Source organism: Callionymus lyra, chromosome 10 (genome assembly GCF_982586985.1).
Source record: "Callionymus lyra chromosome 10, fCalLyr1.hap1.1, whole genome shotgun sequence".
NCBI classification, from domain to species: domain Eukaryota; kingdom Metazoa; phylum Chordata; class Actinopteri; order Syngnathiformes; family Callionymidae; genus Callionymus; species Callionymus lyra.
Window position 1 is genome coordinate 26259687 of NC_141827.1, and position 18093 is coordinate 26277779.

At 38.0% G+C, this 18093-nt stretch overlaps 2 protein-coding genes across 3 annotated transcripts; one reads left to right on the plus strand and one right to left on the minus strand.

The window, feature by feature from the left end:
* Nucleotides 1–1986: 1986 nt before the first annotated feature.
* On the minus strand, nt 1987–8297 carry LOC148071256 (potassium voltage-gated channel subfamily A member 10-like). Its single transcript, XM_087801069.1, has 2 exons — nt 8097–8297; nt 1987–6260 (listed from the first exon to the last, which is right to left on the minus strand). The coding sequence occupies exon 2, from the start codon at nt 6119–6121 to the stop codon at nt 4433–4435; it is 1689 nt and encodes a 562-aa protein (XP_087657195.1). The 5' UTR covers nt 6122–6260; nt 8097–8297; the 3' UTR covers nt 1987–4432.
* A 5718-nt stretch (nt 8298–14015) lies between these two features.
* LOC148071257 (uncharacterized) lies at nt 14016–17836 on the plus strand. 2 transcript variants are annotated; one of them, XM_087801876.1, is made up of 6 exons: nt 14016–14326; nt 15331–16020; nt 16130–16207; nt 17005–17066; nt 17174–17434; nt 17507–17836. In XM_087801876.1, exons 2-6 carry the CDS (start codon nt 15342–15344, stop codon nt 17543–17545), a joined length of 1119 nt encoding a protein of 372 aa, XP_087658002.1. In that variant the 5' UTR covers nt 14016–14326; nt 15331–15341; the 3' UTR covers nt 17546–17836. The 2 variants fall into 2 exon arrangements, with proteins under 2 accessions (XP_087658002.1, XP_087658001.1); XM_087801875.1 differs by having other exon boundaries at nt 14243–14326; nt 15252–16020.
* The last annotated feature ends 257 nt before the right edge of the window (nt 17837–18093 follow it).

Consider the following 18093-nt stretch of genomic DNA (forward strand, 5'->3'; position numbering starts at 1 on the left):
TGTCTATATTTTTATATATACATACAGTACATATGAATGACCTTTTCTGCTTGTTTGTATTTCACCGTCTTCTACAATGTGAAAGTTGTTCCTGCAACAAAAAAGTAAGAAGTTCCCTCACTTGAGCATAAAACCCAAGAATAAATTTCCTCCAACTACAAGTCATATCTTGGAATTACTTTTTTTTAGACTTTTAAAACTAGTGATCAATGGACTCAAAGTGCAAAGTGCAATTCATCCATAAAACCTCTGGTTGAAAAGTACTTTCTCTAGATGATTTTGAGAATTGTTCTCCTGTTTACCAACAACCTAAATTTAGAGCCCAAAAACGTCTTGTCAATAGTATTCAAATGTCCTTCTGTTGTCTTTCCTATCTGAAGTAAAGTGCTGCTCGTGTCCTTGCAGGTCCCAAATTGACTTATGACCTGCCTGCTGACGGAACAGAAACCCAATCTCCCGATATGAGACGGCCTGGACTGAACTCTCGTGTGAGACTCCTTCATTGTCCATCCCTGGAAAACAGACGAGTCATTCAATGCAGTTATTTTTAGATCTATAACCTGCTCCTTCACAGTGAGCTGTGTCACCGTCTGAATGGATTCTTTTGGGTCTAAACTCTTATCAAAGCCGGACCACGATCCCCACAAAGAGCACCTGATGAATAATAGATGACGGCCTGGCATTGAGGGTGACCTTGCAAGAGCGTCTAGAAATAAAATGCTATCGGTTCAGTCACTGATCAGCGGGGCAGAAGACTGAGCTGACCAGTAACTAAAACATCCATCTGCCTCTGAATAGATCGTCAAGTGCCTCTCGAGGGCCTGCAGTGTAACTTAAGAACGAATCCTGGATCAAACTCATGCAGACGTTTTTGACTTTGGCATTGAATCCTCAAATAAAACGGGCGACATCTCCAACTCGATAGATAATCTCATAAAAGATTCATTCGCTTTGCATTTTTAATTGGAAACTTTTGCTTTTGTTTCACACTTTCTGCTTCTCTTACAGAAAGATGTGCCCTTTACTGTATATTCGACATTGAAGACAATCAGAGAGTTTTAAATGTAATTATTAAGGCCCGACATGTAATACATTTTTAATGTTTAGAAAAAGCAACACTCAGAAAACATCCAGACTCAATTAAAATGTAATTATTTTGTAATAAAAATAAAAGTAAATAATAATAAATAAATAAATAATAAAAATAAGTAAAAGTAAGTATGTAAGTAAGAAAACAACATTTGATGCAAATATATTTATTTATTTTACATGAAATTTAGGCCAGTATCAGCAAATACAATTTCAATTGTAGATGTAGAAGTATGTTTTGAATTAACTTGGTTGCTAATGGTTAGCATCACTAGCGACTAGACCATTTGTTAAGTAAAGGCATTTGAATGCTAACGATTAGCATCCTTAGATATGACACAGATTGTTATGTAATATAATTTTGCTGCCGATGGTAAACATAACTCGCATTTAGACAGTTTGGTGAGTAAAATAATTTGGCTACTAGCAATTAGCAATACTTTAGTAGTATAAAAGTGTTTGGTTGCTAACACTTACAATCACTAAGCATGGTTGATCTGTAAAAGAACTAAGATGCTAATGGTTAGCATTACTTGCAACTGAGCCATTTGTTTAGTAAAATATTTTGGCCACAAGCATGGCTCACTTTTATCACGGTTAACATTTTTAGCAAAAAGACAGTTTACTGCGTAAATTGACTTCAGTTGCTCACGGTTCGCCCACCTAGGAACTTTGTTGTTGCTAATTGTTAGCATCACTGGCAAGAATATGTTAGCTGTGTGAAGAAACATGGCATTTAACATTAGCAATGGAACTGTTTATTATTTAATTAACTTTCCCAACTGGTCTCTCAGGAGCTATCCATCTTTCGTGAAAAAACACCACAAGAGTTTGCATAGATTACATGTTTAATGAAAGGCACTCTTACAGGATACATAATAACATTCAAAATGACAGCATGCCCGCTAACCTTTTGTGCTAAAAACAACTTTCACGTATCGTCTCAGACTCGTCTGCAGACTGGTGTTTGCTGTTCAGTATTGACACTTATACAGGGTTTTTAATGGAATCATAAGTACATTATAGCAGAGTAAAGTGCTACATACTAACGCTTCCATCTTATTGCTACTTGTGTCCTTCAGTATTGCTCTTAAAATGAGTCAAAATATTTCAAACACACATCATTATTGCATTTTGTAGGCATTGCTGAAACTACATTCACTGCCGTGTCTAATAAACAGGAACGATATACAGTACCTTCTCAAGATAAAAAAAAACGGGACATGCATATACAGTTTCGAATAGACACACAAATATAGGTCACGTTATTGCTGTTTTTAAAAATTACTGTAGATATCTCTGATTGATCTTCATTAGACCCATACAGGAAATTAGAAATATTGGACATATATTTGGACTGACAATTCCTAAATTTTATAAATATATAGTTTTGAAAGATGAACATTAATTTCAATAAACCTACTACAATTCCCTGCCAGGAGCTGGTGGTGCAAAACATCAAAAGAGCTTATTTTTGTTGAAACACTTTAAAAAACAAAGTTAAAGTGGCTCAACTTGTCATTAATCTAATATGGTTGTGCTATGACTACATAGGGGCTCAGAAGCAGATTCGTAGACTAGAAGTAGTTAACATTTGTACAATTTAAGATAATTTATTTGACAAACAGAAGGTGGAATGCCGCTATAATCTTTTTTGACCTAATTTTTTTTAAAGGTTGGGATTGTCAAAAAAAAAACTTTGAAGTGAAACCTTACGTAGAGAAGTTTTTTGTTAATAGTACGCTTCATCAACAAAGTACAAACTAAATAAATCAACCATTGGGAAAAAGTTCATTTTTACTATTTTGTACCTTTTTTTGTAATCAAGATTTCTGTGTAAACATGTGTGTTCACAGTTTTAAATTTGTTTATTATTTTTAAGTTCTTTGTTTAATCATTTTCATTATTTACAGTGTTGAGCTTGCATTTAGCTTATATACTTGTTTTTTTATTCTAGTCACTATTAAGCAATTCTACCACAGAATAGCATTTTGTTGGATTGAATCCCAAACCGCAAAAAATCTAGAGCTGACTGGCCTTCCACAAGAATTAAAGCACTAAGCTAAACATTTCTCGCATAAATCTAATTCCTGTACGTGTTTTTTTTTTAGCATCCATAATCTTTTCTGAATAGGTCACTACTTAATTGAGCTCTTGAAATCTTATATTTAGCTGCCCAAAAACATGAGGTATATTTTGTAAATTAAGATTTACAGAAAGACACAATACTGAATTAGGTTATGCTAACATACAATAACCTATTTTGAATTTATTTTTGCATTTTGTTAAAAAACATTACCCTGAAGAAATACAGATATTTTAGTGATATAGATGAACATTTATTTTTTAATGTACAGTACATCTAGATTAAAGTATAAGTGCTTTTGCTTTAATGTGAATGGACCTTAAGTGCAATGATATGGTTTCTAAAAAGGTCATTCTGCATTTCACTTCATTATTAGTGCATATATCAGCCATATTAACTACATGAGAGACGTGAGATAGAAACTGCTGCATGCAACTAAGATGTCATCAATCTTACATGGATGATAAACACAGTTTCAGTATTTTGGAACATGCCAGAATATATCACAGATAGATTCTGCAGAACGAAAGATATAGATCTGCTGATGAGACATTGTGGGCTGACGTCCTTCACGGCAGGCTTCCTGCCCTTCAGAGTCTTAGCAAGTACATTCAAGATTTTGCTGAATATGCCACGAGTATCGTCTATCATGTTGTAATATGAACTGAGAGTGAACCCCCAGCAGGGATGTACCAAAGGATGAAGTCATGCAGAGTATACAATGTTATTCTTAATTTATGCTGTAGGACCTGCATTTTATTACTACTGTACATCTGTGACTGGTCTTTAATTATGATGTAATCTCTTCAGAATTTAAATCCAATTAAAGGTTTAGGAAAGGCTTTGTCACTGCATAGTCCCTGTAATACTGTCGTAAATGGTCTTTTGTATATATGTGTAGAATACAGCAGATCTTCTCCTTCTAATCCCTCCAGGATTTCACGTTTGACACTTGTCAGTCACTTTTAATTGTAGCTTTCTTTGTAATAAAGCAGGAATGGTAACAACCCAGGAAAAACCTCAAGGTCAATGCTCAAATTACCATCCTTACTGGATGTCCAAATCCACCACACTAAATCTCTTAGACAGTTTCTGTAACTCTTGACTTTAGAGTAACATAAATGAACATAATTGGTCTATAAATAGTCATAAGCAAATGCCTTTCTAAAAGTTATCAAAAAGCCAAATGTGTCAATTTAATTAAAAAAATTGATAACATTTTGGGTGATTACAACAAAATCCTGGAGGGGTTGCAGTTCAGTGAACACCATTTTTCTCATTCTGCCATGTGCCATTACTTTTGTTAAGTGATGGCGTGCTTCCATACTTGTTCGCTGAGGATGTTTTCTGGGCGGCTTCGGCCGCCTCGTCCATCACTTGCTTCTCTTCCTGCTCCGTCTCACGGTGGTAGAAATAGTTGAAATTGGACACAATGACCGGGACAGGCAAGGCTATGGTCAGGACACCAGCAATGGCACAGAGAGTGCCGACCATTTTACCCCCCATGGTGATGGGGCACATGTCGCCGTAGCCCACTGTTGTCATGGTCACCACAGCCCACCAGAAACCATCGGGGATGCTGACAAACTGGGTCTGGGGTTCATCCACTTCTGCAAAGTAGATGGCACTAGAGAAAAGGATGACTCCTATGAAGAGGAAAAAGATGAGCAGCCCGAGCTCACGCATGCTGGCCTTTAAGGTCTGTCCCAAGATCTGAAGTCCTTTTGAATGTCTGGAGAGCTTGAAAATTCTGAAAACTCTCACTAAACGGATAATTCTCAGGATGGCCAGGGACATGTTCTGACCGGAGTTCAAGTCATCATCGGGGGTCGTGGCCAGCTCTGTCCCCAGTGTGACAAAATATGGGATTATGGACACAATGTCAATTATATTCATAATGTTATTGAAGAAGTCACTTTTACTGGGGCATACCACAAACCGGACACCCGCCTCAAAGCAGAACCAGATAATGCAAATAGTTTCGACCACAAAGAATGGATCAGTGAGATAAGCGATGAAGTCTTTTGGTGGGGGTCTTGGAGCGGGGACTTGAGTACCGTTGATGATTTGAGTAGCTCCTGTCACAAAGTCGCTGTCGTCTCTGAACTCAGGCAGAGTTTCGAGACAGAAGATGAAGATGGAAATAACGATGACAAACACAGAAACCAGAGCCACAGATTTGGCTGCACTGGAACTCTCCGGGTACTCAAACAGGAGCCAGAATTGTCGCTGGAGCTCGTTGCTAGGCAGGAGGACCTCTGGCTCCTTGATAAAGCCTTCATCTACTCGGAATTGCTCCATTGCTTCATGGCCCAACTCAAAGAAAACAATTTCATGTGCAAAAACATCTAAGGGAACATTGGCTGGTCTGCGGATACGACCACCCGACTGGTAGTAGTACAGAATGCCATCAAATGATGGGCGGTTTCGGTCAAAAAAATACTCGTTTCTCATCGGGTCAAAGTAGTTGATCCTTTTCATGGGATCTCCAAGAAGCGTTTCTGGAAACCTGTTCAGTGTGCTAAGCTGGGTCTCGAACATCAGACCAGATATATTGATAACTACTTTCTCATCTTTTTCTTCATTGTAGTGCCTTTCAAACAAGTCTTCGTTATCGTAACAGTCCCTTAACGCCTTGCTAAAGGCGCTGCCGCTGGGAGACTCGCTGTTACTGAGCAGCTTCAGATTTGAAATCAAACTGGCGCTGCTCGAATTGGCTTTTGTGGTGACAGTAGGTGGAGTGGATGGGGAAGACTTTTCTTGACTGTGGCGATGGCCGCGCCGTCCTCTTTGCGGTGAACCATGAGGTGTCGTCAACTGGCGCATTAAAAAATTATTGTCAGCTGTCTCAGAAGTGGGTGAGGTCGGGTACCCCGAGTCACTCGGGTCCCCCAGATTGATCCCAACCTCATCAACGTTTTCGAAGTTTACAAGCGGGACCTCCATCGTTAGCTTTGTCCGTCACCCCGAATCAAGAGGAAGAGCCAGAGACAAAGCCACGGCAATGATCCTGGCCTAGCCTCCCTTCTTCTGGTTACCATCCAGGCAGCTGCGGAGCACGCCTGAGTCCAGTATTTTGTGCAATCTGTGAAAACAAAAAAGGGAATTTGTCTTTAAGTGCAGTTTTGTTTCGAGCCAGGTTTTGTTTGCCTCAGCAGAGAACCTGTAACCTGATACACCACTATTATTTTGCCCTCTGCAAATTGTACCTTTGATGTGGAGGAAAACCCACCGTTTGCAACAATCAAATTGCTTCCATGGATTGTGTTATTGCTGATCATGTGCTGCAAAAACGTTTTTGTTTGGACAGCTCAGCGTTAAAACGACAGGGTTATGCAGGGTTATCACTGACGAGTAAGGTCAGTGAGGTTCAAGAAAGGTTACGTCTATTTCCTAAGTTTCTCTGCAAAAGACTGGAGCACAAAGTAGTCTTAGGGTAATGACCAAGACAAAAACCATTAATAAGGTGAGCTGGTTCTTTATGTCTTGTCTCTAGAATTCATGACGTGTAAATTGATTCCATTGTTACCTGTTCAATTGTGTAATAGGAGCCATTAGATTTTATTTCAAATTGGATACATTGTACTATTTCAAGAACTTCTTAATGTGACATTCATCTCCTTGAATCTGATCAAGGATTGATTTGTCACTCTACTTCCATCAGCTCATTGCTAGCAACAATTCAATTCATTCAAAATTCCAAAATACTTTTGATTTATAAAGAAAATATATGTCAAATGGTGGCTCATCTATTTCTTTATTTGTTGTTCATTGAGCTTCACTTTGGCCACAAAATGTGTTTTGTTTTTAACTATTTTTTTCTACTTTAAGAAGGCAATCAATCCTTAACTCGAGGATTGATTGCTGTGATACAAACCTTCTGTCCCCTATATTTATACACTGTGCCTATAGTGTTTACCTAATTTTTGTTGTATTTATACCATAACATTGTCAATGTGTTGTATCATTCAGAGTATGAGGAGAATCCAGTTTGAGAGAACAGAATTATCCACACATTCCACATATTAATAAGTTAGAAATACATGTGAAAAACCTAGAAAACTGTAGTATGGAGTATTACAAAGACATTATGGATGTAGTTGAAAAAAAAAGTGAATTGAAATATGTTAGCGCCACTTTAAAATGTCTATTCCAACTCTAACTGCTGCCAAAGTTCAAGATCAGGACGGGATTAGAACCATCGTACTGGCTACATCTTGATCTCTGATATAATTTCTTCATCTTCGTCGTACTTATGAATCTCGGTTCTATTCAGTGTACCTTATATTTACTTTCCCGTTTCTCCGCTGAAACAATCTCACTTCCTGCACAAGCACATTTTTCAATCAACTGACAAGGATCTCAATAACTCAACGCTTTGAATATCTCTCCGATTTCATTTAGATAAGTCGGCATGAACAGCACTTTCCTTCAAAACCAAAAAAAAAAGAAAAAAGGAGTAAACTTGACGCCGCGCTGGTGTTTATCTGTTACATTGGTGTGGCTCAGACGGTAACAAAATCCTGACACGCACTTTCCAGCTGCGACGTCTGTGTCCACTTGACACCGAGGTTCCTTTGCGTACTTTGGGGATACTTGCATAGCTCCGTTTCCACATGACGTGTCACAGATAACGGCAAGAGTCAAGCCTCCTCGTGTCGGGCGATGTATGATAAGACAAGGTTGAAGACTATCGATTCGACAAGTCAGCAACAACACTGAAGCCCTTGTGGAAGGACAGAGGAGACAAGAACTGAAAAGTGAGGCTTAATCTTTTTCCTGTGAGTAAAATGTCTTCAAGGTCTTCTATGATGGCGGAATTCATGTTCACTTCTAATATGATTTCACACGCAATAGTGGAATCAAAAAAACAAATACAGGAAGCAGATTGAAAGTTGTAATAGCAGCCATGAGCACTCACCAAGTCCAGTGTTTGACCAGAAGTTTTCCCGACTCCCCTGCTCTTCTACCCTTCACCTCCTCTCTCCTCCAGAGTCTCGATCAAGAGTGTCCCCAGCTGTATTAAAGCCGGGTAATTTTACACCCATAAGGAAACAGGAGCTGCTGGCACATGCGGACACACAAACATTCACTCAAACACACGCACACACCTTCAGACAAATACGTCAAGGCATTCCTGCAACACTGTGTTATAAGTGTGTGTGTGTGTGTGGGGTCACCTGCATATGCTCCCCCTTTCCACGGAGACAAAGGGGCTCCGTGATTGGAGATTTTCGCGCAGCAGGAGCCAATCTGAAGGGAAGAAGGGAGAGTGGGGCCGAGTCGTCCTCCCTTTCCACTTTCCTGCAGAGTAAGCATCCAATCTGCCCGCACCTTTGGGAATATGTGAGTTTGTCCTCTCTGGTTTCAAACCCTGTCAATACTCACATCTGTCCACATCTGTTCCGCTGCTGCCTCTTCTCTCTTTCGCCGTTTTACATGAATGAAAAGTTTGAAGTCTCACCGACAACCCCAGGGAAAATGATTATTCAAAAAAGAAAAACGTAGATAAATAATTGATTTATGAGCCTAACCTATTTTATTATTCAAATCTATTTAACTATAGCAAATATTTAGGAAATATGAAAAAGTTTAAGAGTAGAGTCTTATACAGTATGTAAGAAAATAAAGTGATGGATGGGTTCTGTGGAGAAAATACATCGCAGCATTCAAACAATAATGATAAAAAAAAGTCCAAACACAATGTTATGAAACCATCAGGAAGACGACACCTTTTATTTCAGGCTTCATTTGTTTTCATTCACCATGACGAAACTTTAAACAAAGCGCATCTCTGACTTTCTCCCAAGGTCGGCCAATTTGGCAACAAGCGTTGACTATTGTGTTACCTGTCAAGACTCGCCTACGGTCGCTTCCAGTCTCTCCTGGCTGTGGTGGTGCTGCAGGTGGACCTCTGCAGCACTGCGGACTCAAGGTCTCAGGTTCAAGGTGACAAGGAGTTTCCTGAATGTTTGAGTCAGCTGACACATTATATTCAAATGAAAAATCCCCAAATTGACTTTATTAAAATTAGATAAAGACGCTGTTAAACCTGTGAACATAATGTATGAATAGAGTTTTTCTCAACTCCGAAAAATCTAAAAACGTTCCCCAAAATAAACATTTCTAAAACACTGCTGACAAAAGTTTCTAATTCTGATAAATATACTACCAAACCAAAGTTCTGGTATGTTGTTGACAATCCCTCGCTTCCCCCCTCCTGTGTTGATCCTCTGGACTAGCCTTACTTTTGTCACATTAAGTCATTTTCGGTGAGTTTGATCTGCATTATTGACTTTTCTCTTCTTGTTCCCTCTTCTAGTAGTGCATGTGCACGGCCCTCACTCTGTTCTGGATTACTGGCTGTTTGTTTGGATTTATTGAGTATAAGACATGGACGAACAGGAAAGGACCTTTTTTCACCATGTTGTTGACAATTTGAGTATCACATTTTGTCTGTATTCTGTTTGCTTATTTTATGACTCAGAATTGTATTTGATCCTTTTGGTAAGTAGTAAGTACTATTTGTAAAGCAGGGTCACAAAGCGCTTAAAAAAATCAAAACAATAATCAATACAATGTATGCTTAAAAGATCAAGATAACACCGAGACAAACACAGGAGTCTCAGAAAATCAAGGAAAAGTCTGCACGAATAAAAGTTTCTTCAGATGTTTCTTGAAGGAGTCACTAGATCCATCAAACACAGAGAGAGAGGAAGATCGTTCCAAAGCTTAGTCTGGAAGGATTTCTCTCCTCTGGTCCTGAAGCGTTTTCAGGAACCATCAGTAGATTCAGATACACAGACCTGAGAGCCCGAGCTGGGGTGTAAGGCTGAATCAGATCACTGATGTAAGTAGGAGCCTGACCATGAATAGATCTGAAAGTAAGAACCAGAATTTTAAAGTTGATCCTGAAAGAAACTGGCAGCCAGTGAAGAGTTTTAAGGATCAGAGAAATGTGAGTTCTTCTACTAGAGCGGGTCGGAATTCTTGCTGCAGAGTTCTGAATCAACTGCAGACAGCTCCTTCTTGTTAAGACATGAAAATAAACTGTTACAATAGTCTAAATGGATTATTACCTCCAGATCATGTTGTGACTTAATTTTCCTAAGTTTAGAGATTTTTCTCAGTTGAAGGAAACAGTTTCTGGTCAGTTTTCTGCAGTGTTGTACCAGAGACATGTCTTTGTCAAATACAACAACCAGGTTTCTCAGGCTCAGTTTGACAGGCTCACCCAAGTCATCCAAGTATTGACTCAACCCTTGACCCTTATCATCAGGCGCATTTATTATTATATACTATTGATTTACAACTTATTTCGTGAATTTTCATCTGCTCAAAGATCTACATGTTGTTCTTTTATGACAGAAATGTTGCAGAAATCTGAAATCTGGAAAAACAAGGACATTTTTCTATTAAAAAGGTTTAGAGAAAAAAGTGACCGAAATGTAATGGTTATAAAAATGCCGTAAACAAAACCAAATGTTTGAGTCTGCTTAATCAAAATAGTCGATTAATCTCATTGCTGCCTGACTTGTGAGGTCCATCTACTGTAGGTACAGCACCATCAAACATCAAAGCACATTTAGCCTCAGGTGATGAGACACAGCCGACCACACTGGGGGTCAAATAATCAATTCATTCACCTCTGAGACCATTAATGTCAACACCGGAGTGAAACATGGGAGCTTTAGGAGCAGTTCCTCACTGAGTCCCCGTCACAGTTTTGTGGTCCGACACAAAAGTGTATTTAGGAAATGAAAATGATCGACAATCAGCATAATTATTTTTATATTTCTGTCAGTTATAATTTGACCCCAGAGTCGTTGAACCACAAGTAATGCACCGAACTCTGAGTCCGAGGGCGGGGGCAGGAAGACCCTCATGCGTCCAAGCAGCAGGCGTCCATCCCTCATACGTGTGTCCTTCATCTCTGACAGAGTCACCTTCGCCGTTAACCACCTGTGTTGACCAAGCAAATTCTCCATCAGCAAACTAGTGGCTGCATAATATATTGCAACGTTCAGCAGCACCTGAGGGGGTTATAGTGTGTAGTGTGTGTTTCTCTGTGTTTGTGTGTGTCTGTATGTGTGTGCGTGTGCATATGTGTGTGTGTGTGTGTGTGTGTGTGTGTGTGTGTGTGTGTGTGTGTGTGTGTGTGTGTGTGTGTGCGTGTGTTTGCATGTGTGTGTGTGTGAATAAAAGATAAATTACCTTATTAATTGTAATGTCAATGATATTAAAATCTAACCATCTTTTTATTTAAAAAAAACAAAACAATTATTTCTGTGTTTAAGCTTTAGTGGCAATTGTTGTAGATAATTGAAAAAAAAAAGACATTTTAAAAAGGTTTATTAACCAATTTAATTATTATGATACATTTTTGTGTGAACGCATTCAAAAATAGAATAAAATGTAAACTTGTCATGGGTTTTGGAGTATTTGGGAATTTTTGATTTTATAATGTAATGCATCAAAAGTAAATACTGAAAACAAAAATATACACTAAAATACCATTCTCATTATTGAAGGAACTCAATTTTATACAGTATATATATATTTATAATTATTGTTTTACTACCTATTTTTTCTATCAATTGGTCACATAAAAACCCTTTAAGAACACTATTTAATATAGCTTAATTTTGACTTTTCAACTTCTATCTGGTGGTGTTTACTTCCATGTTTCTGGTAATACTTTAGTGAACGCTACGAACCCCGGATCAGAATTCACGTAAGTAACTGAGAACTGTGAAATTTGCATGAATCATTAAACGTGTTTACTTTAATTAAAAGTGAGGACATTTTGTAAAGTGCTTCAGGCCATGATTCATTAGTGACAAATGATAACAGAAACACACCCAGGATCCCGGTAGACCAGAAAGAAAAGCCCATATGCTGGTATATTAAGGGTGACAGGACTTCAAATGACATGTCAGGTAGAAATGATTAGATATTCCACCCTAGTAATCGTATCGCTGCCCTGAAGGCATCTGGTTATTCCAGTCTAGTAATCCTATATATGGTGGCAGTCATCGCTGTAAAATACAAGGATGAGGTACTAAGGCAACAACAACAACAAGTCCTGACCAGGCTACATGAAGTCATGTGTTCTTGTAAAATAGAAATGTACATTCTCTTAAAGACTGTAAAGATACTAATGATCAGCTGTTGAAGAATATTGCATTCATTAGAGATGTATTCATGAATGATGAGATGAATTGTAAAATCCAAAAACACGTTATTTTCCTGGTTTACTGTGACAACACTGGCATTTATGGTTGATTAACTTATCGTACAATTCTTCTTCAAGATTACAGTACATATACAATTTAAATTTATTTAAAGCATGAACTCATTACAAAGTTATCTCAACACACTTTACAGTGTAACAACATTTGATTAGAGAAAAGGAAAAACATGTCCCTGCTAAGTCAGCAGGACTAGTAGATAAGTTTAGTAAGTTCATCCTTTACTCTAGAGGAAAAAAAGATGAATTCTATAGTCTCGTCTTCCCTTTCACAAGGACGAATAGCACCATCTAGTGGGCTTTATTGGTATGTAAGTATGGAATTACAAGTTGTTCATGTTTAATGAGTTTAAACGAGAAAGTGCATTAAGGAATTAGTGGATGATGCCCTTTCATGTTTAAATTCAATAAACTTCATATTTTCACGTTTCTTTTGTTTATGGATTTTCAGCCAACCTGAGTGTCTATACGTCTATAATTGAGATGATTTTAAAGCCCATCACTGTTTACATACATTTACAGAGATCAGTGTGAGTCAGACTAAGCAATGTTTCATTTTCATTTTGACGATGAATGGAAAATACTGTGGATGTACATCCGTACATATTTATATTGAGTCTCCGAATTTCTTTTTTTATTCAAATTGTGTGTGTGTGTGTTGTTTTTTATTAATTAAATTCAATAGCGTGTTTAGTGAAAGGTTACATTTGTTTTCTTATTTTGAATACTCAAATACAATCTATTGAGTCTTTTGAGTTATTTTATTTTGAAATCAATACATTCGCCTTTAAAATATCTAGTTACATTTAAATGACAGATTAAATATATATATATATTTAGCCAAAATATATACAAACCTAAACATCATAATAATATTGTTTTAAATGTAATGTACGATGTAATGTCAGAATTCAGAATTTCTAATCAGAATTAAAAACATTGTCTTATAAGTATTTAAAGGACATTCATATTGAAAGTGATTGGTTGAACAAAAATGTTGCAAATTCCTGTAAAGATGAAATCTGCTCTAAAGATGCTGTTAACCTCTGGATTATTTGTTTTTTTCAGATGACTCACAAAATAGTTAATAATACTTATAGTACTTACAACCATATACATATCCAAATAAGCTTAGGCAGAGGATTTATGTGGGCCTGTCTTCTTCCTGGAAATCTAAGGCTGACTTTAAAAAACAGGATTCAAATGAAAGTAAAACTAAATAATCATAGCCGCAAAAACATTTACACTTCAACAACCAAGTTAATACTCATACTAAGTTTATTGGTTTTGTTTGTAATAAAAGAAAAAGAAAAAAGAAACAATATATAAACTGGGTCACTACATATCTGTCAAAAAACAATTAATTACTTAGAACGTACTCATCTTTTCTTAAAAATCACACACAAAATGTAGTAATATATAGAAACTATAAACAAAAGTTACCACTATGTAACACTCTAAAGGAATAAATTAAGTTTAAAGAAAAAGGAAAGGGAAATTGTGTGTTTTCCCGTTGTGCAGAGATACGATGACGTCAGCACCTTACACGATGTCACGTGATTTCACTCGGGAGATTCTGTTCATCTCAGACCATCAACTAAAGTCTGTTTTGCAGCTTCTGTTTGATGTTGGAATGGATTATGGCAGAGAGAGACTCTCGGGGTTCCACTTAACAACTGGAACTTATCTTGGATGACCGGAAGTGAGAGTAGCGCCCGGAGCGAAACCAAAAAACAACGTGACGTCACCGGCTCAGGTAAACATTGACCCCGCCCTTAATGCTCAGGTCGGCGTCCACGACGTGTCGGAACATGGAAGGACTGCTGACACAAGTGCACTTTGGATTCCTCGCGTTTTTACGCGCACTTTAGTGAAGTATCGACTGACAGACAACAGACCAGGTGAGTAATGTATTTCCTTCTTGTCCACATTTAACTTAACTTTAAATGTTTTCAACATCCGCTCAGGCTGATGAAAATCTTAACTTCCTGTTCGAATGTACTTCTGCATTTACGCCTGTATTTTTAAACCCTCGGTTTATGGGTCAACCGGGGATGACATAACTCCGTTTGAGTTTGTAGTAATGTATAATGTATAATAATTGTATAGTTACATTGATGAACGATTGCAAAGATCATTTTTCTAAATTTATTAAGAGAATAATTACTTGTTAATTATAGATTATTACCATTAATATAAGTGCAGGTACAAAGTGGTTGTTATTATTGTGTCATAAACGTTTAATATATTGAATTATGGTAAGATTGTTGTTGATCTAAACTGTCTTTCCCATTGTAAACACGCAAATCAGTAGTTTAAATCGGTTTAAAAAGATCACTTTCTTGCTGATGTTACATTTTTATTATCAATTAGTCTTTATCTTTTGTTAAAATTCATAATAAATCGTTTTTATTGCTATAGACGAGTGGCTTGCTCCACATCTTTGACAAGGTTTGTGTCAATCATTAACTTGATTGCAACATATTTAATTGTTATATGTTTGATCTTAAGGAAGCCTTTTTTGCAGCTATAATCTCTAAACTCATCTCATATTTATGTGTTGTTGGCTGTGGAAATGTGTCTTATAAGGAAAAAGCAGGGCTGAATCTGTAGAATTTAACAAATAATTCTTGTTTAAAAGGAAACTCTGATCATTATTTGTTCTGCTTAAATTAAAAAGCATTTTAATGACATGCTTGACCTATAACCTCTGGAACATTCCTGAGTCTGATGTTAGTGACTGAGCTCCTCTCAAGGGAGGAGATTAAATTGAAAATAAAGTAGCACCAACACATATCTAAACTAAGTCATTCTCCCGCCAATCAGAATCTTGTAGCCCACATCACATGCTATTTGCATGATGTTGCTTCTGGCTGCATGTGTGAGATGGTTTTCCTTCCTTCAGTCTCCACAACCATGGAAGCAGAAGACGAGAAGCGTCGGCCGTCACACGGTCCGCTGATCTACGTCCCTCAAAAGGAGACGGTTCGGCTGCTGGAGGTCTACGTCAAGAGAAGTCTCAGCCTAAATGACGGTACCATCAGAAAGCAGCTGGCTAAGAAAAAAGAAAAGTGGGTGATGCCAAGAAGACCGAGGAGACACTCAAGCGACCCCTCTCTACATTTGGGCAAGGGCATAGGCGACGAAAATATCGGGGTGTTCGCTGCGTCTGACCCTTTTCCTCCGGAGCACAAAAGTAAAAAACACAAAAAGAAGACATCAGTCTGGAAAAGCTTTGTTGGATTGTTCTCCCGGAAGATAGGGGACATTGAGGAGGAGCAGGAGAGTTCGCCTGAGTGCTCCATGGACGAATCTGACCCCATGACCTCCTGCCTGCCCCCGAAAACCGCGGTGCAGAAGAGAAAGTCCAGGCGAAGAAATTCCCTCAGGAGACGTTTCTCCAAAAGACGGCAATCGTTCAAGCAGTCCAAGGAGGACGCGAGTGTCACCTGTTCTGGTGATGATCCAACCCATAGTCTTCCTGAGGCTGTGAGCGTAGAATCCACATATGCCTACTACGAGAAGGTGTCAGAGGAGCTGGAGAAGATCATCCATGAGGTGAAATTGAAAGATGAAGGTCCACCTTTAGCAGGCAGTGAGTCCATGTTTCTTAGATTCAACCAGCTTCACTTTGAATATAGTTTAACGACACATTCCATCATATATTTTCAATTTAATGTCGGAATATTGCGCTTTATTTTCAGATAATCTATCATCGATAACCTTGAGGGATTCTGTGGAGCTTATCGATGTGTCCGAGGACGATCTGCCTTTAACAAAAGGTGGGTCACTTACTGCAAATTATTTTTATGACTTTATGAATATTTATTTTACAGCTTAAGAGACAATTAAACAACTTGAGCTGTATTATGACATTTTTATTGATGAAAATCTGTGTTTTCTGAGCATTTATTTAATTTTATGGGGAAAATAAAGCCCTAAAATTAAACCTGCAAAGGGCGTCTAAATAGATTATGAAATAGAAAGATACAATCTTGGCACAATTTCTCTTTTGGGAGAACAATAAAGTATCTATCTATGAAGGCATTACAAGTGTGTAATCGAGACCAACATTCTGATAATACATTTTTTAAATGAATTTGCATGTTAAATTTACCTTCCAAAATAATTAAAGACTAGGGGTCTTAAACTCAACTGGTCGGGGGGCCTCCTGAGGTCAATTCTTGTTGAGACTGGGTCGAAGTCCGGGGTTTATTTCAGCTCTTTCTTCTGATTTTGTTGTCTTTTCATGGAACTTATGTGTAGTTTCACTGTGATTTTGGGCAATTTTTGTCTTATTGTACGTGTTGCTTTCTCTTAGAAATGTGTTCCATCTCCACTATGTAAACAAATCTGGATAAATGATAACGTATGATTTGATCTTTATTCCTTAACCATCTGACAACAATGTAAAAAATATACAAACGAAAAAGTTTTGTCAAATAAATAACACACTTAATATACATTTTTGGTTGTTTTTATCTGAATTTACGAGGGTAAAGGCAAACCAGTCACATTTTGTTCAGGACTGATAAGAGTTTGTGATTCAATATCAAGATGACCTTCCTTTCACTGACAGAGGAGTTGATCAAGCAGCTCATCGTCGTGACCAAGAAAGAAGGAGATGCCATGAATGACAAGGTGAGTGTTGCTCCACGAGCGTATAGTTATATAGTCATAGTCGCATACGTCAGACACCTGCCGTGACAAGAAGATGACTCCATCATCCTCCTTTCTGTTCTCTGCAGTTCAAAGACAACCAGGCCCTGGACAACTTCTTCGAGAGGATGCCGTACTCCTCCTTCAAGAAACTAGCCGACGCTTACATCGAGAGCGAGTCGCCGCGGAACCCCGTCCCCCCCACCGTGCTGCCGACCGCACCGGAGCTGGTCAAACTGGCCTTCACTCTGGACTTCACGGCCAGGATCGCTTCCCTCTCCAGGCAGAACGTCGGTCACATCACCGGGCTCGGGAATAGATACCTGCAGGACCAGTTTGAATACACACAGGTATGAAAAAAAAAGAACATGTGCTTTTTTTCTTTGAAGCTATTTCTGAGACACTCCTTGATCTTTTCGCAGGCGTGTACGGATCACCCGTGGTCAGACACTGACGATTGAAGAACTGACATTTCAACCTTTTTTAGTTAGAAAATATTTCCAGTTATGCAACAGGATGTTTGCTGAAAAACCCGTCAGGCAACTTTGAGAGTTCTCAGAGTGTGGCGAGGTGACGAGTTGTGTGAATGCAGAAGTAAAAAGTCTTTGAAAAAAGTCCACTACTATACTTTGACTGTGCAATAAATCGTTTCTTTTTTGTATCTGAGATAAATGTGACTGTGAATGCTGGCGTTCATGTTTGAACCAAATACATGTTTTTTTAATTGAATTAATAAATGTAAATAAATCTTTCTCACGCTTTTCATTATAATACATAAGTGACACAACATAAGTAATCACACTCAAACGCCTGAAGAAAAAAAACTGAATTGTCAATTGTATCTTTCTGCCAAAAAAACTAAATCTGTAAATTTACTTGGCTATCTAGTAAGTCGATAGTAGTGGATTATCTCATGATACTTCATTAAAAAATGCTCAATGAAGCAATCAAAGCATGATGAAGTCGTCTGACATGGACTGACATGTGCGACTGCTTGAATTCGCTCATG